The sequence below is a fragment of the Mustela nigripes genome, chromosome 2 (assembly GCF_022355385.1).
Source record: "Mustela nigripes isolate SB6536 chromosome 2, MUSNIG.SB6536, whole genome shotgun sequence".
NCBI classification, from domain to species: Eukaryota; Metazoa; Chordata; class Mammalia; order Carnivora; family Mustelidae; genus Mustela; species Mustela nigripes.
In genome coordinates this window covers 159,160,063-159,182,116 of record NC_081558.1, presented here as the reverse complement: position 1 = coordinate 159,182,116, position 22,054 = coordinate 159,160,063, and the positions used below count along the sequence as shown (strand labels likewise).

General features: G+C 37.3%; 1 protein-coding gene across 2 annotated transcripts in view; it reads left to right on the top strand.

The window, feature by feature from the left end:
* Positions 1-22,054, top strand: part of GRAMD1C (GRAM domain containing 1C) — an 88,929-nt gene that overhangs the window by 9,112 nt on the left and 57,763 nt on the right. Inside the window, exon 3 of one of the 2 annotated variants that reach the window (XM_059388119.1) lies at positions 14,267-14,345. In XM_059388119.1, the coding sequence (XP_059244102.1) occupies positions 14,267-14,345 (79 nt within the window). Of the gene's footprint in view, positions 1-14,263; positions 14,346-22,054 lie in introns of those variants that run through there. The other variant, XM_059388120.1, reaches the window with a different exon arrangement.

Below are 22,054 nucleotides of genomic sequence, written 5' to 3'. Positions count from 1 at the left end.
AAAGTTGGAATTGAATGAGTGTAGTAAGATGGTTGCATTCACTGAGGGAGCCCAGATCAATACAGGAAAGACTAGTACCACGGCAGGGAAATATTCACGAGACACATGACCTGGTAGTTAAGCAAATAATTGAAAAAATGTCAAGAGTTGGTTCACTGGAATACCCAAGGAATCTGGATTTGTGCTTTTACACTTATGGAAGGTTTCTACCAAAAGGAATTGATAACTTTTTAAAAATTAACATATTATGTATTGTTTGCCTCAGGGGTACAGGTCTTTGAATCATCAGGCTTATACATTTTGCAGCACTCACCATAGCACGTACCCTCCCCGGTGTCCATAACCCAGCCACCCTATACATCCCTGCCCACCCAGCAACCCTCAGTTTGATTTGTGAGATTAAGAGTCTCTTATGGTTTGTCTCCCTCCCCAGTCCCATCTTGTTTCATTTTTTCTCTCCCAACCCCCATGACCCTCTGCCCTGCCTCTTAAGTTCCTTGTATCAGACCCCCACCCTGCCTCTCAAATTTCTCATATCAGAGAGATCATATGATAATTGTTTTTCTCTGATTGATTTATTTCACTTTGCATGATACCCTCTAGTTCCATCCACATCATTGGAAATGGCAAGATTTTGTTTCTTTTGATGGCTGCATAGTATTCCATTGTATTTATATACTAAATCTTCTTTATCCACTCATCTGTTGATAGACATCTATGTTCTTTCCATAGTTTGGCTATTGTGGACATTGCTGCTATAAACATTTGGGTGCACGTGCTCTCTCAGATCACTACATTTGTATCTTTAGGGTAAATACCCAGTAGTGCAATTACTAGCAGGTAGTGTAGCTCTGTTTTAAACTTTTTGAGGAAGTTCTGTGCTGTTTTCCAGAGTGGCTGCACCAGCTTGCATTCCCACCAACAATGTAGGAGGGTTCCTCTTTCTCTGTATTCTTGCCAGCACCTGTCGTTTCCTGACTTGTTAATTTTAGCTATTCTGACTGATGTGAGGTGGTATCTTACTGTGGTTTTGATTTGTATTTCCCTGATGCCGAGTGATGTTGAGCACTTTTTCATGTGTCTTTTGGCCATTTGGATGCCTTCTTTGCTGAAATGTCTGTTCATGTCTTCTGCACATTTCTTGATTGGATTCTTTATTCTTTGGGTGTTGAGTTTGCTAAGTTCTTTATAGATTTTGGATACTAGCCCTTTATCTGACATATCATTTGTAAATATCTTCTCCCATTCTGTCAGGTGTCTTTTGGTTTTGTTGACCGTTTCCTTTGCTATGCAAAAGCTTTTGATCTTGATGAAGTCCCAATAGTTCATTTTTGCTCTTGCTTCCCTTGCCTTTGGTGATGTTTCTAAGAAGAATTTACTATGGCTGAGGTCAAAGAGGTTGCTGCCTGTGTTCTCCTCAAGTATTTTGATGGATTCCTTTCTCACATTGAGGCCTTTCATTCATTTTGAGTCTATTTTTTTGTATGGTGTAAGGAAATGGTCCAATTTCATTCTTCTGCATGTGGCTGTCCAATTTTTCCAACACCATTTGTTGAAGAGACTGGAATTGATAACTTTTTAAAGTTTTAGTATTTAAAGAGGTAAGCTCCAGGGACATGAAAAAAATCACTGGTGTAGAATAACTCATATACTCTGGCCTGGCTAACTCAGTAGTTGTTCCACAATAGTGAATTTAGAGGGCAGTGTGATTGTCATTGGGTGAATTGGAGATTGGGCACAAAAGATCTGGGATGGAGTGTATACTCTGTCCCTGGTGATTACACTGTGTGGTGTTCTTGAGTATGTTATTTAATCTGTCAGGTGCCTCACTTATAAAATGAGAGATTGGGCCATAGTATTGCAACATTGGTGTGTCTTGAATTAATATGAGAAAAAAAGTGGAGGCGGTGTTTGGCTAGCAAGTGCTCATAATTTACATTCCTGGTAGCTGCATATCAGTTATAAAAAACTCTGGGCATATATAGTGGGAATATGTTACATGGAGAACACCTTTCCTTAAGAGTGGTAAAAAGGGTTGAAAAGTGCTGGATAAGAGGACCTCCTATTTGTAATATTGGAAAATATGTTTTTATGAATTCCCCATAAATAAGAAAATTGTGAGAACTTGACAAAAGGATACAAGACAGTGAAGTAGAGTTCACTAAAGGTTTTTTGTTGTTGTTGAGGCTGGTTTCTTTTTAGACCTTATCCATTTAATCTTGTGCTGCTTAACAGATTGACTAGTGAGTGTCTTTCTGACAGTAGGACTTTATTTTTTAAGTTTTATTTATTTAATTCCAGGGCAGTTAACAGCTGACAGTAGGACTTTAATTTAAAGGCGTTTGATTAGGACACCTAGGTGGCTCAGTCTGTTAACCGTGTGCCTTTGGCTCAGGGCATGATCCCAGGGTCCTGGGATCAAGTCCTGCACCCTGCTCAGGGCAAAGCCTGTTTCTCCCTCTGCCTCTGCTGCTCCCCTTGCTTGTGCTCTCTCTCTCTCCCCCTCTCTCACTGTCAAAAAATAAATAAAATCTTTAAAAAAAAAAAAAAAGGAGTTTGATTAAATCACCATAGATCTGATAGTGAAACCAACAGCAGCAGATTTTCTATCCTGTATTATAGAAAGAGGAATCTTAATTGTTACATTTGCTTTCTTTTTTTAATTTAAAAATTACAGTATTTCTCAGGTCATGATTTCTCAGGTTGTGTTCCCTGCTCAGTGGAGAGCCTGCTTTTCCCTCTGCCTACTGCTCTCCTCGTTTTATGATTTCTTTTTTTATTTTATTTTAAAGGACTATTTTTTTTAAAGATTTTTTATTTTTATTTTTAATGATTTTATTTATTTATTTGAGAGAGAGAGAGAGGGCATGAGAGGAGAGGGGTCAGTGGGAAAAGCAGACAGGGAGTCTGATGTGGGACTCGATCCCAGGACTCCAGGATCATGACCTGAGCCGAAGGCAGTCACTTAACCAACTGAGCCACCCAGGTGCCCCTTAAAGAAGATTTTATTTATTTATTTGACAGACAGAGATCAAAAGTAGGCAGAGAGGCAGGCAGAGAGGGAGGGGGAGGGAGGCTCCCTGCTGAGCAGAGAGCCCAATGCAGGGGCTCATCCCAGGACCCTGGGATCATGGCCTGAGCTGAAGGCAGAGGCTTTAACCCACTGAGCCACCCAGGTGCCCCTGCTTCATGCTTTCTTTCTCTCTCTCTCTGTCACTCTCACGCTATCTATAAATAAAATATTTAAAAATAAATAAATAAATAAATAAAAAATTAAAATTAAAATATTTAATCCTCATATGTGGGAAATGAGTTTTATTAATAACTTTTAAGTCCCAATGTGACAAAAATTATGTGAAAGGGAAAAAACCTTGAAATAAACTTAATGGCAAATAAATATGAATACTTTTGCTCTTTAACTCTTAGTAAAAAAGTACATAGCAGAAACAACAAATCCAAATCCCTAAAAACTGACAAAACAAAAACTCTTTTTTTTTTTTTCCCCTGACTAAAATAATGGTGTATTCCAGGTGGATTAATGTCCCAGAGGAAGAGCCTACAGAGATTTGCAGCAGACATGTTGATTTAATGTAACTTCTTTTCGTGATGTAGGGCTAGTAACTATTAAGAGTAGAAAAAACCTTGAAGATTTTCTTTTGCTTATGCTTAGAAAATGACATACTGGGGCACCTGGGTGCCTCAGTTGTTTAAATGCCTGACTCTTGATTTCAGCTAAGGTCATGATCTCAGAGTTGAGAAATTAAGCACCACACTGGGCTCTGCACTTAGCATGGAGCCTGGTTAAGATTCTTTCTCTCCTTTCCCTCTATCCCCCCATTTCATCCCCTACTTGCATGCTCTCTCTTTCAATATATAAATAAATAAAATAAAAATAAAAACATATTTTTGTTCTAAAATATTTTTTTTTAGATTTTTTTTTTATTTACTTGAAAGTGAGAGAGAGCACATGAGCAGGGGGAGGGGCAGAGGGAGAGGGAGAAGCAGACTCCCTGCTGAGCATGGAGGCTGATGTGGTACTTGATCCCAGGACCCTGGGATCATGACTTGAGCCAAAGGCAGACGCCTACCCGACTAAGTCACCCAGGTGCCCCTGTTCTAAAACAAGAATAAAGCAAGTCTAGATTTTGAACCATTATATATGTACAAATAATAAATACTAGTGTTTTGTTAGAAAAACATTTAGAGTTGAATTTTTCTAGATCACCAGCAATTTTTTTTCCAATTATACAAGAAATCAGGAGTCTTGACTCTGTACTTTATCATTGGATTATAGCATGATCATAGTCATGTTATTCACAAGTAAGCTTTCTGCTTATAAGTGAGGATAAAAGTTGTCACAGACCTGATTTGAGCTAGGTACATCATGAGGATTAATTAATGTTTCACTGTTAAATAACAATAAAAACCAAAACCCAAGAGGATTAATTAGTATGTTTGCAACATACTTTGGCAACTTTGGAGAGGTGTTTTCTATAATCTCTCCCAATGTACCTTGGATTTACTGAAGCTTAAAAGGATATTTTAGACTTTCACTTTGATAACTGATGGAAAGAATAAACTTATTTTCCAACTTCTGTTGGATTTGAAAGTCATATTTTATCCAATTAAAATTTAATTATAGATAGATTTTCTTTGAAAACCTATATATCTTAAAACTTTTAGATTTAATTATGAGGGAATAGGAAATAACGTTTCTGGCAATACGGAAAGAGAACCATTTAACTTAAAAGCTCTTCCACTATAAAGTATCTAGAAATGAGGATGAAATGTTGCAAACATGTTTTTAAAATGAATGCCTGGGCTCACAAAATAGCAAGGGAAATACCTAAGGGCTAAAAAAGAAGAGGGAACTGATTAACAGAGTTGTAAGCTCAGGAGCTAATGCTGAGGCAGCCCTGAGGAGTTTATTTGTCTCAGTCATGAAAGCTTTAATGGCCACACTGGGATTGGAGATGATGCCTTGGACTTGTGTGAATTAGAACTGGGAACTCCTTATAAAACCATGACTCTCGAAGAGTTACACATTCTGTGAAGTGCAGACTAGGAAGGAAATTCCTAGTGTACCCACACCTGCCTGTTTGAAGATAAGGAAGCTTACTGTCCAAACTTGTGCTTGGAGTGGAGAAGGATGGTCATCTTCCTGAGAATACACAACTGTAGTCCATCTCTCATGACATTTTGGGACTGGAATTTAATACTATATGAGTGGGCAGGAGATTCAATAAATAGCACATTACTATTACACCCTCAAAACTTCAGATAAAACTACCAGATAAAGACTATTAAACCATCATTAGATATTAATAAAGACTTAATAGAAGGAATTAAGCATGTGAAAATGGGTAAAGCATTTTTCTTTTTAATTTAGAGAGAGAGAGTGAGTGAGCAGGGGAAGGGTCAGAAGAAGAGGGAAAGAGACTCAGACTCTGTGCCGCATACCGAGCCCAACATGGGATTTGATTTCATGGCCCCAAGATCATAACCTGAGTTGAAACCAAGAGTCAGACCCTTAACTGACTGAGCCCCCCAGGCATCCCTGGCTAAGACATTCTTAAAAACACCAGGCAGATTTGGGAGACAACCAAATACAATTTCTAGAAATGAAAAATGTAGTCATTAGGGGCACCTGGGTGGCTCAGTGGGTTAAGCCGCTGCCTTCGGCTCAGGTCATGATCTCAGGGTCCTGGGATCGAGTCCCGCATCAGGCTCTCTGCTCGGCAGGGAGCCTGCTTCCTCCTCTCTCTCTGCCTGCCTCTCTGCCTACTTGTGATCTCTCTCTGTCAAATAAATAAATAAAATCTTTAAAAAAAAAAAGAAAAATGTAGTCATTGAAATAATAGTTTAATAATTCAGTGGAAGGACACCTGGGTGGCTCAGTCAGTTAAGCGTCTGCCTTTGTCTCAGGTCATGATCCCAGGGTCCTGGGATTGAGTCCCGCATCAGTCTCCCTGCTGAGCTTCTCCCTCTGCCTGTCATTCCTCCTGCTTGTGCTCGTTCACTCACTCTCTCTCTCTGACAAATAAATAATATTTTTTTAAAAAGATTTTATTTATTTATTTGACAGAGAGAGAGATCACAAGTCGGCGGAGAGTCAGGCAGAGAGAGAGAGAGAGAGAGAAGCAGGCTCCCACTGAGCAAAGAGCCCGATGCAGGGCTCGATCCCAGGACACTGAGATCATGACCTGAGCTGAAGGCAGCGGCTTAATCCACTGAGCCACCCAGGCGCCCCGACAAATAAATAATATTAAAAAAAATAAAAATTCAGTGAACATGAGAAATAGCAGCTAAAGAGAAAAATCAGTAAACTGGTATAGGAGGAAATTGTTACACTGTGCCACTGAGAGATAAAAATAGAAAAATTTGAAAAAGAATGGCTTAAGTAATAAGGAGAAAAGTAGAGTCCAGTATGAATCTAATAGAAGTTTCATATTCAAAAAGATATGCCTGAAAATTTTCCACTTTTGATGAAAGACCAGTATCAGGAAGTACAGTGAGTCTCTCACAGGATGAATGAAAAGAATATATGAGCAGAGACATTGTTATCAAACAAATGGCAAAGGTAGATATACATGAATTAAGATAGGAATAGCTTTTCCAAAAAAGTTTATTCATTTATTTTTAGTAATTTCTACATCTAGCATGTGGCTTGAACTCACAACCTTGAGGTCAAGAGTCACATGCTCTTCTGACTGAGCCAGGCAAGCACTCCAGGAATAGTAATTTAATAATTCATTTAAGTGTCTTCTTAAGAAGACTGCACCAGGCTGTTCTAAGTGTCTCCGCCATTCTAGAGCTGATTGGGAAATGAATAGTATGCATATTACCAAATGTGTAATGTATTTCGTTTCAAGCTTTTATTTAAATTCTGGTTAACATATAGTATAGGTATTGATTTCAGGGGTAATTCAATGATTCATCACTTACATACAACACCCAGTGCTCATCACAAGTGGCCTCCTTAATACCTATCACACACTTAGCCCATTCCCTGTCCACATCCCTTACAGCAACCATCAGTTTGTTTTCTATAGTTTATATAGCTAATAGTCTCTTATGGTTTGCCCCCCCTTTTTTCCCCCTGCAAATGTGTAGTGTTATGTCAGGTAGTAAGAGAAGACAATAGAGAAATGTAAGGTATAGAGAATCACATGGAAGGGAGTAGCATTTTCAATTAGGATGGTCTGGAAAAGCTTTTCTGAGGAGGTGCCATTTGATATCCTTATATCAGGGACAAGGAAAGAACATAGATGAATCATGTGAGGAAGGGGAAAAGGAAGTGGTGCTCCGTGGACAGGCAAGAGGCAGGAATGAGACTGGCTTGTTTGACAAACAACTTACTGATGGAGTCAGATGTGGTGAGTGAGGAAGAAGAAAAAAGTCAAGGATAATGATTCCTAGATTTGTGATCAGTGCAACTAAGTGCATGGAAGCATCACTTAGGAGATGAGAAAGACAGGAGAGAAGTAGTTTTGGGGGTTCAGAAAATCAAGTTGGAGATCCATATATGATATGCAAGTAGAAAAGTCTAGTAAGTTATTGGATTTATGACTTGAATCTCAGGAGAGAGATTGAATAGGGAAGTAAATTTGGGAGACTTTGAGTATGGATGGTATTTAAAGAAAGATTTATAAAGATTAGATGAGATCACCAATGGAAAAAATATGGATTAAAAAAAAGAAGTAGGGGCGCCTGGGTGGCTCAGTTGGTTGAGCAACTGCCTTTGGCTCGGGTCATGATCCTGGAGTCCCAGGATCGAGTCCCGCATCGGGCTCCCAGCTCTGCAGGGAGTCTGCTTCTCCCTCTGACCTTCTTACCTCTCATGCTCTCTCTCACTGTCTCTCTCTCAAATAAATAAATAAAATCTTTAAAAAAAAAAAAAAGAAAAGAAAAAAGAAGTAGACTCTCCAATGTTTAGAACCTCTCTCCAATGTTTAGGTGGTAGAGCAGGAACTAGATAAGAAACTGAGATTTGGCTAATGAGATAAAATCTTAGGAAGTGTGGTATCCTCAAAGTGATTGATGTCTTTTAAGGACAGAGTGACCTATTGTGATAGGTAGAGTGAGGCCTGAAAAATGATTATTGGATTTGCAAAGTAGAGGTTACTAGTGACATTGAAAAGTACAGTTTGGGGGCAACTGGGTGGCTCAGTTGGTTAAGCCTCTGGCTTCTGCTCAGGTTATGATTTTTGGGTCCTGGGATTGAGCCCTGGGTCAGGCTCCCTGCTCAGTGGGAAGTCTGCTTCTACCTCTCCCTTTGCCCCTCTACTTTCTCCCTCCTCCCCACCAAATAAATAAATAAAATCTTTAAACACATATACTTCTTTAAAGATGACAACATCAACATGGGAACATATTTTGGAAAAGCAACATGACTCCTAAGAAATTATGAATAAATTAACATATTTAATAAATGACATAGATAATATGGAAAATACCTGAAATAGTAATGTGTTATTGGGATATTAATTAAGGCTTCATCCTAAGTATATCCTTTTGATTATCTAGTGTAATGAGAAATTTGAAAATTTTATTTATTTGAGAGAGAGAGAGAATGAGCGGGGTGAGGGCTAGGCAGAAGGAGAGGGAAAAGCAGGCTCCCCACTGAACAGAGAGCCTGACTGGGGGCTCAATCCCAGGACCCCAAAATCATTATCTGAGCTGAAGGCAGACACTCAACTGACTGAACCACCCAGTCTCCCCAACAATGAGAAATTTTAAATAGTACATATAAACCAAATCTAAAGGAATATAAAAATTCTAACCCAGCATTCTTTATCTGCCTTTTCAAAAAACCTTTTATTAGATATGAGATGTAAACTTAAAAGCCATGACATTGATCCTATGAGCCACATCTAAGAGTGAGTTTCTATTACACCAGTCACATTGTTCTCAATAATTAAATAATTTTACTTGTGTTATTTGTCTGGTAATGTCATTATTAACAAGGAGTACTAAAATGGCCTAAAGATGCGCAGTTGGAGGGAGAACATAGAAGGATGTGAAGATACAAATGGCCAACAGATGCATGAAAAAATGCTCAACATCACTTGGAATCAGGGAAATGCAAATCAAAACCACAGTGAGGGGGCGCCTGGGTGGCTCAGTGGGTTAAAGCCTCTGCTTTGGCTTGGGTCATGATCCCAGGGTCCTGGGATCGAGCCCCCACGTCGGGCTCTCTGCTCAGCGGGGAGCCTGCTTCCTCCTCTCTCTCTACCTGCTTCTCTGCCTATTTGTGATCTCTGTCTGTCAAATAAATAAATAAAATTAAAAAAAAACACCACTTCACATGGAATTGCTGAAATTAATAAGTCAGGAAATGACAGATGTTGGCAAGGATGCAGAGAAAGGGGAATCTTCCTACACTGCTGGTGGGAATGCAAGCTGGTGCAACCACTCTGGAAAACAGTATGGAGGTTCCTCAAAAAGTTGAAAATAGAGCTACCCCACGACCCAGCATTACAATTCTAGGTATTTACTCCAAAGATACAGATGTAGTGACCCAAAGTCACCTGCACCCCAATGTTTATAACAGCAATGTCCACAATAGCCAAACTATGGAAAGAAGCCAGATGTCCATTGACAGATGAATGGATAAAGATGGTGTGGTATAAATACACAATGGAATGTTACTCAGCCATCAGAAAATTGAAATCTTGCTATTGCAACAACATGGGTGGAACTAGAGAGTATTATGCTAAGTGAAACAAATCAATCAGAGAAAGACAATTATTATGATTTCACTCACATGTGGAATTTAAGAAAGAAAATAGAGGATCATAGGGGAAGGGAGGGAAAAATAAAATAAAGTGAAATCAGAGAGGGAGACAAAGCGTAAGAGACTCTTAATTATGGGAAACAAACAGGGTTGCTGGAGGGAAGGGGTTTGGGGAGATAGGGTAGCAGGGTGATGGACATTGAGGAGGGCATGTGATGTAATAAGCACTGGGTATTATGTAAGCCTAATGAATTACTGAACTCTACCTTTAAGCTAAAAATACATGATATGTTAATTAATTGAATTTAAATTAAAAAAATTAAAAAAGAATGTGGAGAATGACCTGTGAATCAGCTTTAAAAGCACTTTAAGCATTTCTACCTTTTATGGAGAATTAACACATTTATTCTAACCCTACAAAGTTTCTCGTATTTTTTTTTCTACTTTTAGTCCAAGATAATTTTAGACTCACGTGTAGTTATAAGAAATGATACAGAAAGAGGCACCTGGGTGCCTCAGTTGGTTGAGCATCTGTCTTCAGCTCAGATCATGATCCCAGAGTCCTGGGATGGAGACCAACATGGTTGGGCTCCCTGTTCAGTGGGGAGCCTGCTTCTCTCTCTCCCGCTGTCCCTCCCACTGCTTGTATTCCCTCTCTCTCAAATAAACAAATAAAATCTTTAAAAAAAATGATGCAGATAACCTGAACCCTTTAAATAATTTTCTCCCATGATTACACCTTGCAAAAGTATAGTACCATACCACATTAATACATGCTGATACCACATTGATACAGAACATTTTCATCACAGCAAGAATCCTTTTTACAGACAGAGTCTTTTATAGTGCCCTGCCCCCTACTCAACCCTTGTCAACCACTCAGCTGTTCTCCATTTTTATAATTATGTCATTTCAAGAATATTATATAAATGGTATCATACGATATGTAACCTTTTCAATTTTCATTCATAATTTGCTGGCGTTCCATCTAATTTGGTGTGTGTACCAAGAGTTCATACCTTTTTAAAGTTTATGTATGAATGTATGTATATGTGTATGTGTGTATTTAAAATTTATTTTAAGTAATCTCTATACCCAGTGTGGCGCTCAAACTTATGACCCAGAGATCATGAGTCACACACTCTTCTGACTCAGCCAGCCAGCAACCCAGTTTATTCCTTTTTAATGCTGAGTAGTATTCCATGGTATGGAAGTACCACAGTTTTAACTATATATCCATTGAAGACTATCTGGGATAGCTCCAGTCTGGGGCTATGATGAATAAAACTGCTGTAGATGTTCATGTACAGGTTTTTGTGTGAGCATAAGTTTTTGTCTCTAGGGGTAAATGCCCAGGAATACAGTTGCTGGTCATTGATAGTTGCATATCTAGTTTTTAAGAAACTGCCATTCTGGTTTCCAGAGTACTATTTTATGTTCCCACCAATGTATGGGTGATCTAATTTCTCCATATTCTTGCCTCCTTGCTGAATGTTTTTATCATGAAAGGAGCCCTTCCTTGTTAATTTTGGAATAATTTTGTGTCAGATATTTTTTAGAATACCATTTTAATTCCTTTTGATATTTCCACTTCTGGTGCTTTTCACTGTTTCTTGTGGATTTTAGTTACCATACTATAACATTTCTTTGCAGCTAAAGAAACTCCAGAATGTCTTTTTTTTTCTTAAAAGAATTTAAAAAATGTATTTCATTTTGCATTTCTTTAAAGCAGATCTGTTGTCTCCATTGTTTATGATGAGAACAACCATTAATTGTCCTGGTTTCCACCTATATAAATGAGTCATTTTTCTCTTGCTGTTTTCTCTTGCTCCTTTGTCTTTCAACAATTTAGCTATGCTGTAGTTCTTTAAATATTTTTTTAATTTAAAAAAATTAAAATTTTCATTATTTTTAATTTTTATCTTCTTAATTTTATATATAGGTGTATGTTTTAAGGTTTATTTATTTATTTTAGAGAGAGAGAGAGCACACATGAGAGCTGGGTAGGGACACAGGAAGAGGGAGAGAATCCCAAGCAGACTCTCTGCTGAATGCAGAGCCTGACATGGGGCTCCATCTCACAACCCTGACATCAAGACCTGAACTGAAATCAGGAGTCAGACACTTATAAGCTGAGCCACACACGCATCCTAGAATCTCTTTTCTTGGTTAATTGAGCTTCTTTGATCTATCAACTAATGTTTTCCCTCAGATTTTGAAAGTTTTAATCATTGTTTCTTTAAATGTTTTTCTGTCTCCCTTTTCCTTCTGTTGTTCTGTATTTTGAATCGATTAATGTTGCCTCACAGACCTCTGAGTCTGTTAACTTTCTACAGTCTTTTTCATTCTATTCTTCAAATTAGATAAATTTTGCTAATTTAAGTTCGCTGATTCTTTCCTTGCCATATAGAATTTTGTGTTGAGCCCTTCTGGTGGATTTTTTATTTTAGTGAATGTAGTTTTCAACTCCAGAATGTCTTTTTTTTTTTCTTAAAAGAATTTAAAAAATGTATTTGTTGACATTCTGTGGTTATTGAATCACTATTGTCATATTTTCCTTTAATTCTTTTTTTTTTTTTTTGAGCCGGGGGCAGGAGAATAGAATAGTAATAATTTTGTGTCAGATATTTTTTAGGATACCATTTTAATTCCATTAAATAGGAGAGAGAGAGAGAATCCCAAGCAGACTCCATGCTGAGTGTGGAACCCAGTGTGGGGCTTGATCCCAGGACCTTTCTGTTTCTTTCCATGTTTCATAATTTTTGTTAAAAATTGTACAATTTAGATGATGTATTGTAGCAACCATGGATTCTGATCACATCCTCTCTACCCCTAAAGCTTATCATCGATGATTTCTGATTGTTTAGTAACCTATCCTGGAGTAAATCTGTGAAATCTGTTTGTCCAGTCTCTGCTCAGTTTGTTGTTGTTGTTATTTTTAAGGCTGACTTCCCAGTGCTCACCCCTTATTTCAGCCAGTGATTGGTCAGAAATTGTGCTCGTGTAGCCACTCTGGAAAATAGCACGGAGGTTCCTCAGGAAGTTGAAAATAGAGCTACACTATACCCAGCAATCATACTACTGGGTATTTACCCTAAAGATACAAATGTAGTGATCTGAAGGGGCATATGCACCTGAATGTTTATAGCAGCAGTGTCCACAATTGCCAAACTATGGAAAGAACCTAGATGTCCATCAACAGATGAATGGATAAAGAAGAGGTGATATATGTATATAATGGAATACTATGCAGCCATCAAAAGAAACAAAATCTTGCCATTTGCAATGACATGGATGGAACTAGAGGGTATTACGCTGAGTGAAATAAGTCAATCAGAGAAAGACAATTATCATATGATGTCCCTGATATGAAGAATTTGAGAGACAGAGTGTGGAGATTTGGGGGTTAGGGAAGGAAAAAAATGAAAGAAGTTGGGATCAGGAGGGAGACAAACCATAAGAGATTCTTAATCTCACAAAACAAACTGAGGGTTGCTGGGGGGAAGAGGGGTGTGGAGAGGGTGGTTGCTTTATGGACATTGGGGAGGATGTGTGATATGGTGAGTGCTGTGAAGTGTGTAAGCCTGATGATTCACAGACCTGTACCCCTGGGGCAAATAATGCATTATAGGTTAATAAAATAATTAAAAAAAAAAAAAGAAATTGTGCTTGAATGCACAGAGCCAGTAGTATTTTTCCCTTCTGTTGAGAGATCTGTGAATAGGTTGGGGAATGCATTCAGTGTTCAGGACATTTTCAAGTTTGTCTCAATTTTTGTTTTCCCTCAGGAAAACTTATTTCTGTAGCCACAAATGCGTGGATAGTTTGGGAGTTCTCTAGTCTCTGCTACACATGCATGCTACTTCTGTTTAGCTAGGAATACATGGAAAGTTTATCAAGCCCATTTATGGTTGTCTCTCCTCCAAGATCTCTGTGATATGTCCTGCTAATCTGCCAGTGGGCTTCTTTCTGGCCCCAGTTGAGACTGCAACCTCACACTCTTGTGGACAGCTTCAGAATTTTCCTTTTTACTTTGGGGCATAGCTTTTCTGCTCTGCACTCTGAATCAACTCAGCCACCTCTGTCAGCGTAGTTGCTAGTTTTCATGGCCTGTCACATTGACTTTATTGATCCGGGGAGGAAGAGTAATGCGAACTGGTCAAGGAAACGGTGCCACAGACTTCTGCTGCTCCTAAGTTCAGTAGATTTTCATGAACAAATACTTCTCAGTTTATTGTATGCCTGTTTTCAGTAATTTGAGATGATGTTTTGACTTTTTTTTTTTTTCCAGCTGTATCTTTTCTTTTGCAGAGAGAATTTGTTAAACTCCTTACTCCAACATGCTGGGAGCTTCCTTTTGGTGATTTTTGAAATGTTTATGTATGTGGTTTTTCATATAAAAACATACAAAATATTGCATGAAAATCATGTTTTTTATAGCCCATTTAAAAATTATTTTTGAAGACTATATTTCTGTTAATCTAATGAAGATTATAATTACATTGAAATTTAATCTTTTTATTGTTGCAGAGTTCCACCTACAAAGACAGGAATGAGGAATACAAAAGACAATTCACACATTTACCTGATACAGAGAAGCTGATAGCAGGTAAAAAAAGACAGGAAGTTGTAAAAATAATTTACTACCTCATTATCAAAATAGAACTGACAAGTGAAAATATTTGTAGAAAATTTAAGCCTTTGTGCTAGATAGAAAATATTATTGGAGATAAGTATCATATTAGGCAATGTAAAACTAAGTTGTAGTTTGGGGAGGAGTGATTTCTCACATAAAAATATTAAGTACTTGCATGTGTCCTGTCCCCATGCTTTAATAAAACCACCATTTTGTATCAAAAATAAATAAATAAATAAATAAATAAATAAATAAAATGAAAAAGTACTAGCTAAGAAAATAGAACTAAAAGAAAATTATTGTCACAATTTCTTCTGCTGCTTGTTTCATATGGTTTGTAGGAAAAATTTTAAATTTGATGTTCAATATGTATTACCTTTCCCTGGAAAAATGTATTCCTTAACAGATTATAGAGCAATTTTATAAAATTTTCTAGGGCTATATTATTTTCTTTCTTTCTTTTTGTAAGATTTTATTTATTTATTTATTTGACAGAGAGCACGAGCTCACAAGTAGGGCTATATTATTTTCATGTAAACTTTAATTTCTTTAAAAGTTTACTTATGTATTGTTTTAGTAGTCTCTATACCCAACGTGGGACTCGAATTCATGACCTTGAGATCAAGAGTCACATACTCTTCCACCTGGGCCAGCCAGGTACCCTCATGAAATCTTTCAGATAGATTTTATTTGAAATAGACTTTAAGAGGAAAAATTTAGCCATTTTTCTTATAAAAAGTGCTTTACTTTTGAAATAAGCTTAATATAGATTTTTTATAATCAAAATAAAAATCAAAATTTTAGTGTGTATTTCATTTAAACCATTTATTCATAGAAATTTCTGATTTGATACTGTTGGGCAATATTCCATAAAATGTAACTGAATTTCTAGATAGTTCAGCTTAGTGCCTAAATATCATTATAATGAATTAAAACAATTTCTAAGAACTTTTGAAAGTAATGCATTCTTATGACAAAATATTCAAATGCTATATAAGGGCATATAATGGGAAGTGAGTGGTCCTTCTGACCAAGACTACTGCAACATTTTTCCTGGCCTATATAACCACTTTTAGTGATTTTTTAATGTATATTTCCAAACATTTTCTGCAGGTATTTCAAGAGGCATGTACATATATCCCTAACGGAATTTAAATTAGAACATACAGTGCCTTACTCTTTGAACCTTGTTTTGAGCTCTTTTTATTAGCCTTACCTAAGGATCTACTTCATTCTTTCAATGCCTGCCTGGTATTCCACTAAATGAACTTTGTACCATAATTTATTTAACAAATCCTTTATTGATGGACATTTTCTTTGCTTCTTGTCTTTTACTATTTCTGCTAATATTACACCGAAACTTTTACATTTGTTTTGGCACATATGTGCGCACATATTGTAGGATAAATTTTACGAAGTTAAGTTGTGGCAAAAAGGTAATGAGCATTTAAAAATTTACCAATGCCAAGGGCGCCTGGGTGGCTCAGTCACTGGGCGTCTGCCCTTGGCTCAAGTCATGATCCTGGGGTCCTGGGACTGGGAGTGAGCTCCACCTCAGGCTCCCTGCTCAGCAGGGAATCTGCTTCTCCCTCTTCTCCTGGTTGTGTTTCCTCTCTCACTATCTCTCTTTCTGTCAAATGAATAAACAGAATCTTTCGAAAAATAATTTTAAAAGTTTCCTATTGACAATTTACTCCAAAGGCTTCACCAATTTGCATTTTCATTAAGTGTATGTAAGTACCTGTTTGCCACATCTCAGGAACTTTGCTTGAGTAGAATTTGGTAGAAATGGTACTTCATCCTTGTTTAAATATGCATTTCTTTAATTATAAAGGAGGTTGAACATTATTCATATGTCTGTAAACCATTTGTATTTCTTCTCCTGTGAACATTTCTCATCATAAACTTGCCCATTTTTCTGGTGGATGTTTGTCTTTCTCTTAATTTGTAGTAGCTTGTTAGATGTTTAAAAAATTAGATCTTTTTCATGTGTGTTGCAAATGTTTCTTGCTAGTTTGTCACTTGAAATTAAATACTTTTCATAGAAACCTTTACAAAATTTATCATACTTGTTGCCATCTTGAAAGAGTCTGATGATACAGTGACATATACTCATTATAAAACATTAAAGCTATAAAAATATATAAAGAAAAAAGCTGAAAATTATTGGTCATCATAATACCTACATATAATTTTGGTTAAAATTGTTCAGATAACTTTTCTAGGTATTTTTCAGCATGTAAATTTGCTTTTAAAAATTTACATTTTGTAGTGTTCTCTCACTGATATAATAAACCTGTTCATTTTATAAAATTTGGAGAGTACAGACTTTTACAAAGTAGAATTAATACCACATATAAATATACTAAGCTACAGACTGAGAGAAAATAGTTGATAATCCCATATCTGATTTTTTAAAGATGAACAGGACTGGCCCTCTTTGAAAGAATATATAACCGGGGCACCTGGGTGGCTCAGTGGGTTCAAGCCTCTGCCTTCAGCTCAGGTCATGATCCCAGGGTTTTGGGATCCAGCCCTGCATTGGGCTCTCTGCTCAGCAGACTCTCGTCCGTTAGTGGTGGGAGTGCAAACTGGAGTATCTGCTTTGGATGGCAAGTTGGCATTTTCTTGTAAAGTTACACATACACTTAACCAATCCTAATTATTTTCTTAAGTGAACTGTAAAGCTGTGTTCCCAAAAGTCCTGTGCATGATTGTTTATAGCATCTTTAGTAATAATTGGGGAATAACCAAGATGTCATTCAACTGGTGAATGAGAGCTCCTTGAAAAAATGGTCCATTCTGGGGCTGGGACATTGAAGAATACAAGATAAGTGACTGTGGAGTATCTTGTAGTCTTATAGTGCCAGAAAATAAGGAAGTGCTTAAAAAAAAAAAAAAAAAAGGAGCCAACTTGAAAAAACTCCCAGTGGTCAAAGACAGAATAATATGAGCAATAGTAAAATCAATAATGACAATATTGGATTATAACCTGAAGAATAAAATAAATATCCATCAGTCTATATTGCTATAAATGCTTGAATAATTAAATGTGTCGGGGAGAAGACACAGATCTTCCTCCAGTAGTATTCCCAGGTAATTTATATGCACTTAAAGTTTGAGAAGTACTGTTGTAGGATAACACTTGAGTGCCATACCTAAGGGTGAAAGCTTACTAGGTTTTATTCTCTGTACTTATAATAATGATGATGAAGAGGATCTCTAAAAGATTTTAACCAATCCATGTATATTTATACAACTGATTTCACCAGTGTGACCCCATGCGTAGCATCCAATATAAACAAGCCACTAATTTCACTAATGAAATCCCTTTTCTAATGTGACTATGCTGATTAGCCAAACATTTCTTTTTAAACCGTTAATAAAGGTAACAGAAGGGCTTAGAGTAGCCGCTGAAGGAGTATAGTCCTAATTAAAGTCTAATTGTTAGCTGACCTATCCCAAGTGTGAATCCCTGATTAGAACAGCTAACTATCCCTAGAATATTTCTAAAAACGTTTGCTTTAGCTGGAGTGCACATTTTCACTCCTAATATTCATTTGTGCCTTCTTTTTTTCTTGCTTAATCCTGGCCAAAGAAAATGTTATGTTGGGGAAATATAATTAAAAAGAAAATATCCTACCCATCCAGAAAACTCCTCAAAAGTAGAAAAGAAAGAAAACAGTTTTATTATTGAATAAGCATTCAGCTGGAATGGGTCTTGCATCACAGGTAATCTGTAAAAGAGATTGTGAAGAAAGACAGAAATCTCACCTTTTTAAATAACTGAACAGTTGCAACCCTTTAAAAAATGCTCTAAAGATAAATGATAACTAGTCTTCAAGAGGACTGGTAGTACTATTTATCGCACACAGTTCTTCATAAATTCACCTGATAATTGGGGCTACTCTCTGTTTTAACTAACTGGCTTTATGAAAAGGAAAAATAAGCATATCTTTATGACAAGAGTTAGTTTTACAATTTGGAGCGAGATGCCCACTGAAGTTAAGCTTCTACTCTATCACAGAAAGGGGGAGAAAAGGGGCTGTCTTTCTTGATGTTCACATTTTAAAGAGGTGACTGCTAGGTCCTTAAGAAAACATTCCTGGGTTGTAAAACTGGCCAGGGCTTTTTTCACTATTTTTTTTTTTTTAAAGATTTTATTTGTTTATTTCACAGAGAGAGATCACAAGTAGGCAGAGAGGCAGGCAGAGAGAGGAGGAAGCAGGCTCCCCGCTGAGCAAAGAGCTCTATGTGGGGCTCCGTCCCAGGATCCTGAGACCAGGACCCGAGCTGAAGGCAGAGGCCTAACTCACTGAGACACCCAGGCGCCTATTTCACTTTTAAAAAGATTCACATATATCTGAAAGGAGCAAGAAAGAATTTACAAATTTTGTACAGAGACGTGAAGAAGTCTTTTTTCCCCTTTTTGTACCAGGGAAAATTAATTTTTTTCTTTTTCAATTTGTATTTACCTTTACAGTTGTCTCAGTAAAAAGCAAACAACACAAAAAAATGTAAAGTATAAAAAAGGAGATTGGTTGTGGCCCCTGGGTGGTTTAGTTGGTTGAGTGTCCAACTCTGATTTCGCTCAGGTCATGGTCTCGGGGTTGTAGGATCAAGCCCCACCTCCAGCTCCACACTGGGTGTCAAGCCTGCTTGGAACTCTCTCTCTTCTTCTCCCCTACCTCTCCCTGCTTGCTCTCTCTCTAAAAAAAATAAAAAATGAAAAAGGAGAATGGTTTCTTTTCTTTTTTTTTTTTTAAAGACTTTATTTATTTGACAGAGATCACAAGTAAGCAGAGAGGCAGGCAGAGAGAGAGGAGGAAGCAGGCTCCCTGCTGAGCAGAGAGCCAGATGTGGGGCTTGACCCCAGGACACTGAGATCATGACCTGAGCCCAAGGCAGAGGCTTAATCCACTGAGCCACCCAGGTTCCCAAGAATGGTTTCTTTTATAATTTAAATATTAAATCTGAAAGCAGATTTTAAAATGTTGTTCTGGAGAGTCTTTTTTTTTTTTTTTTAAGATTTTTATTTATTTATTTCAGAGAGAGAGACACACACAGTGAGAGAGAGAACACAAGCAGGGGGAATGGGAGAGAGAGAAGCAGACTTCCTGCTGAGCAGGGAGCCTGATGTGGGGCTCCATCCCGGGACTCTGGGATCATGACCTGAGCTGAAGGCAGACGCTTAACGACTGGGCCACCCAGGTGCCCCTGGAGAGTCTTTTTTAAGGCAATGTTAGCATTATTGTGTTCCCATAGATGATTGCTGCTAGATAAGGATATTTTGGAAAAAAAAGAAAAGAATACTTTGGGATGTATATTTCCTGACATGATTGTTTAAGAACACATTCTTTTAATTCACTGTTATCTCCCTTATAGATAGATGATGTCTAAATCCTTTGATAAAACTATAAATAGGTCATCTTGTTTATTTATTGTGCAATTTTACTCTAGAAGTATATGGTGCTTATACACTCCATCTGTATTTCCATAACACTTGGTACATATTTCCACTCTAACCTTTGTTGTGTTATAGTTAATAAATCTTTAAGAATTGGAGCCATTCAATTGTTCCAAAATTGATTATGTAATAACTAGTTAGTTGATGTTAACACACATATCAAAGTGATCTATGTTGCTTGGTTAATTTACTTAATTTTATTCTATCTTTCTAGTCACTAATTATAAAGTTATAAAATCCACAGGCCAATTTTTTTTTTATAGACCAATTTTTGTTAAACATTTTCTTATTATATTCTAGATGAATCAGATTGTTATTTGACTCAAGTCAGGTAGAATATTGCCTTCTGATATGATAATTACACGTTTGTTTATCAGTAGGGAAATTGGGAGTAAAAAAATAAAAATAAAATCTCCTGGCTTAAAATTTTTTTTTTTTCATTTTCTGCATGGGCCATATTGCTAGAAAGCCATTTTATAAAAAAATTTTTTTATTGAGGTATAGTTTATTCCAATAAAATATATCTGTTTTGGGATTCCCACTCCCCTCCCCTTTTTTACCTCTATCCTAGAGGTTGGGGGGAGGAATAGAAGGAGAGGGAGAAAGACAATCTTCAGCAGACTCCTTGCTGAATTTGGAGCAGGACGGGACTTGGGGCTCTATCCCACCACGCTGAGACCATAACCTGAGCTGAAATCAAGAGTCAGATGCTTAACTGACTGAGCCAGCCAGGTGCCCCAGGGAAACCCTTTTTTAAAACACTGAAAAAAGTCTGTCAATCTATGACAAATAGTCTTCAGTTAAAATAATCTGGTTGGTTGCTATAGCTTTGAACATAGTTAATGTAAAATGGTGCCTTTTACATAGTGTGGTCCACAGGCTAGCGGTGTTGGTGTTACCTGGAATCATGTTAGACTTGAAACTCTTTACCCTGCTCCAGACATATTTAATCAGAAACTTCTGGGGAGGGGCCTAGCAATCTGTGTTTTAATAAGTGTGCCAAGTATTTCTGATCTGAAATACAAGAAGCACTAAATTAATAAAATGATTCAGTGGCTTAGATAAAAATTTCAGGACACCTCAAGGTGACCTTAAGCCCAATCCCTGTTTTAGAGATGCATACCCATAATGAGTAACTTAATCTACTTAATTATTTACTAGGATTTTTGTTTGGGGGCATCTCAGTTTTGTTCTGCTGAAGAAAACATTTTGCAAGACTGAATTACTTTGCTCAATTTTTAGTATTTGCTTAGAAATTTAACATGATTGAATTTAAATATTTTGAGGTTTATACCTCAATGACGTTTTCCTAAAATTGTTAATCACTTTATATAGTTTTTAAATTTATCAGTTAAACTAAATCTTCTCACAGTGATGAGGGAGCAGAAGGCAAACTGGAGACAAAGCAAAAGCTGACACCATGCCACCCACTCCGCACTTCCCACTCCTGGGGTGGGACACCTGTGACATTCTTCCAGGAATCTCCCAACTGTCTTAATGTTAATACCCAGCTAGAGGGGAAAACAACCTTAACTTGACAAGGTCATGGCCTCTAGTATTTTGTAGGTATCCTGTAGGTGGGTCCTCTTCAGCATATGAAAGTTCTTTTGAAACGCTTTCCCTTGCGTCCCCCTACTCCCGAGTATATAATCAGCCACCCCTCACAACCGCAGTTCAGCTGGTCTTTCTGCCCACAGTCCTGTACCTGTGCTTTGATAAACCACCATTTTGCACCAGAGATGTCTCAAGAATTCTTTCTTGTTTGTCAGCTTCAGAGCTCACCCCACCAAACCTCACCTATATTCCCAAACTCCATCAATAGCACCCCTTTATATCTTGAATTATTGATAATTTAGCTATACTATTTACATTAGCCAAAGAGCCAAATCTAAATCATGGTATTAACTTACTGGTGGATAGTGGCATTTACCAGAACACTCCTGATTTTGCTGGATTTTAGTGCTGTGGCAGAGAGGACCAACTTTGAAACTAACTTAAAATCTATACAATTTTTTGAATAATGATTGTCCCCTTCCTCACCCTCTTCCAATGTCTAATCACCACTCCCCCATCAGTATTACCTCTTAAATATCTCAAGTATATTTACTTGAGTAAAGTAGTTACATAAAACTATTTCTTTCTCAATACTGTCATTTCTAAGTCTGAGCCACCATCAGTTTTCCCTTGGACTTTCAACCCATTTATATGAATCTAT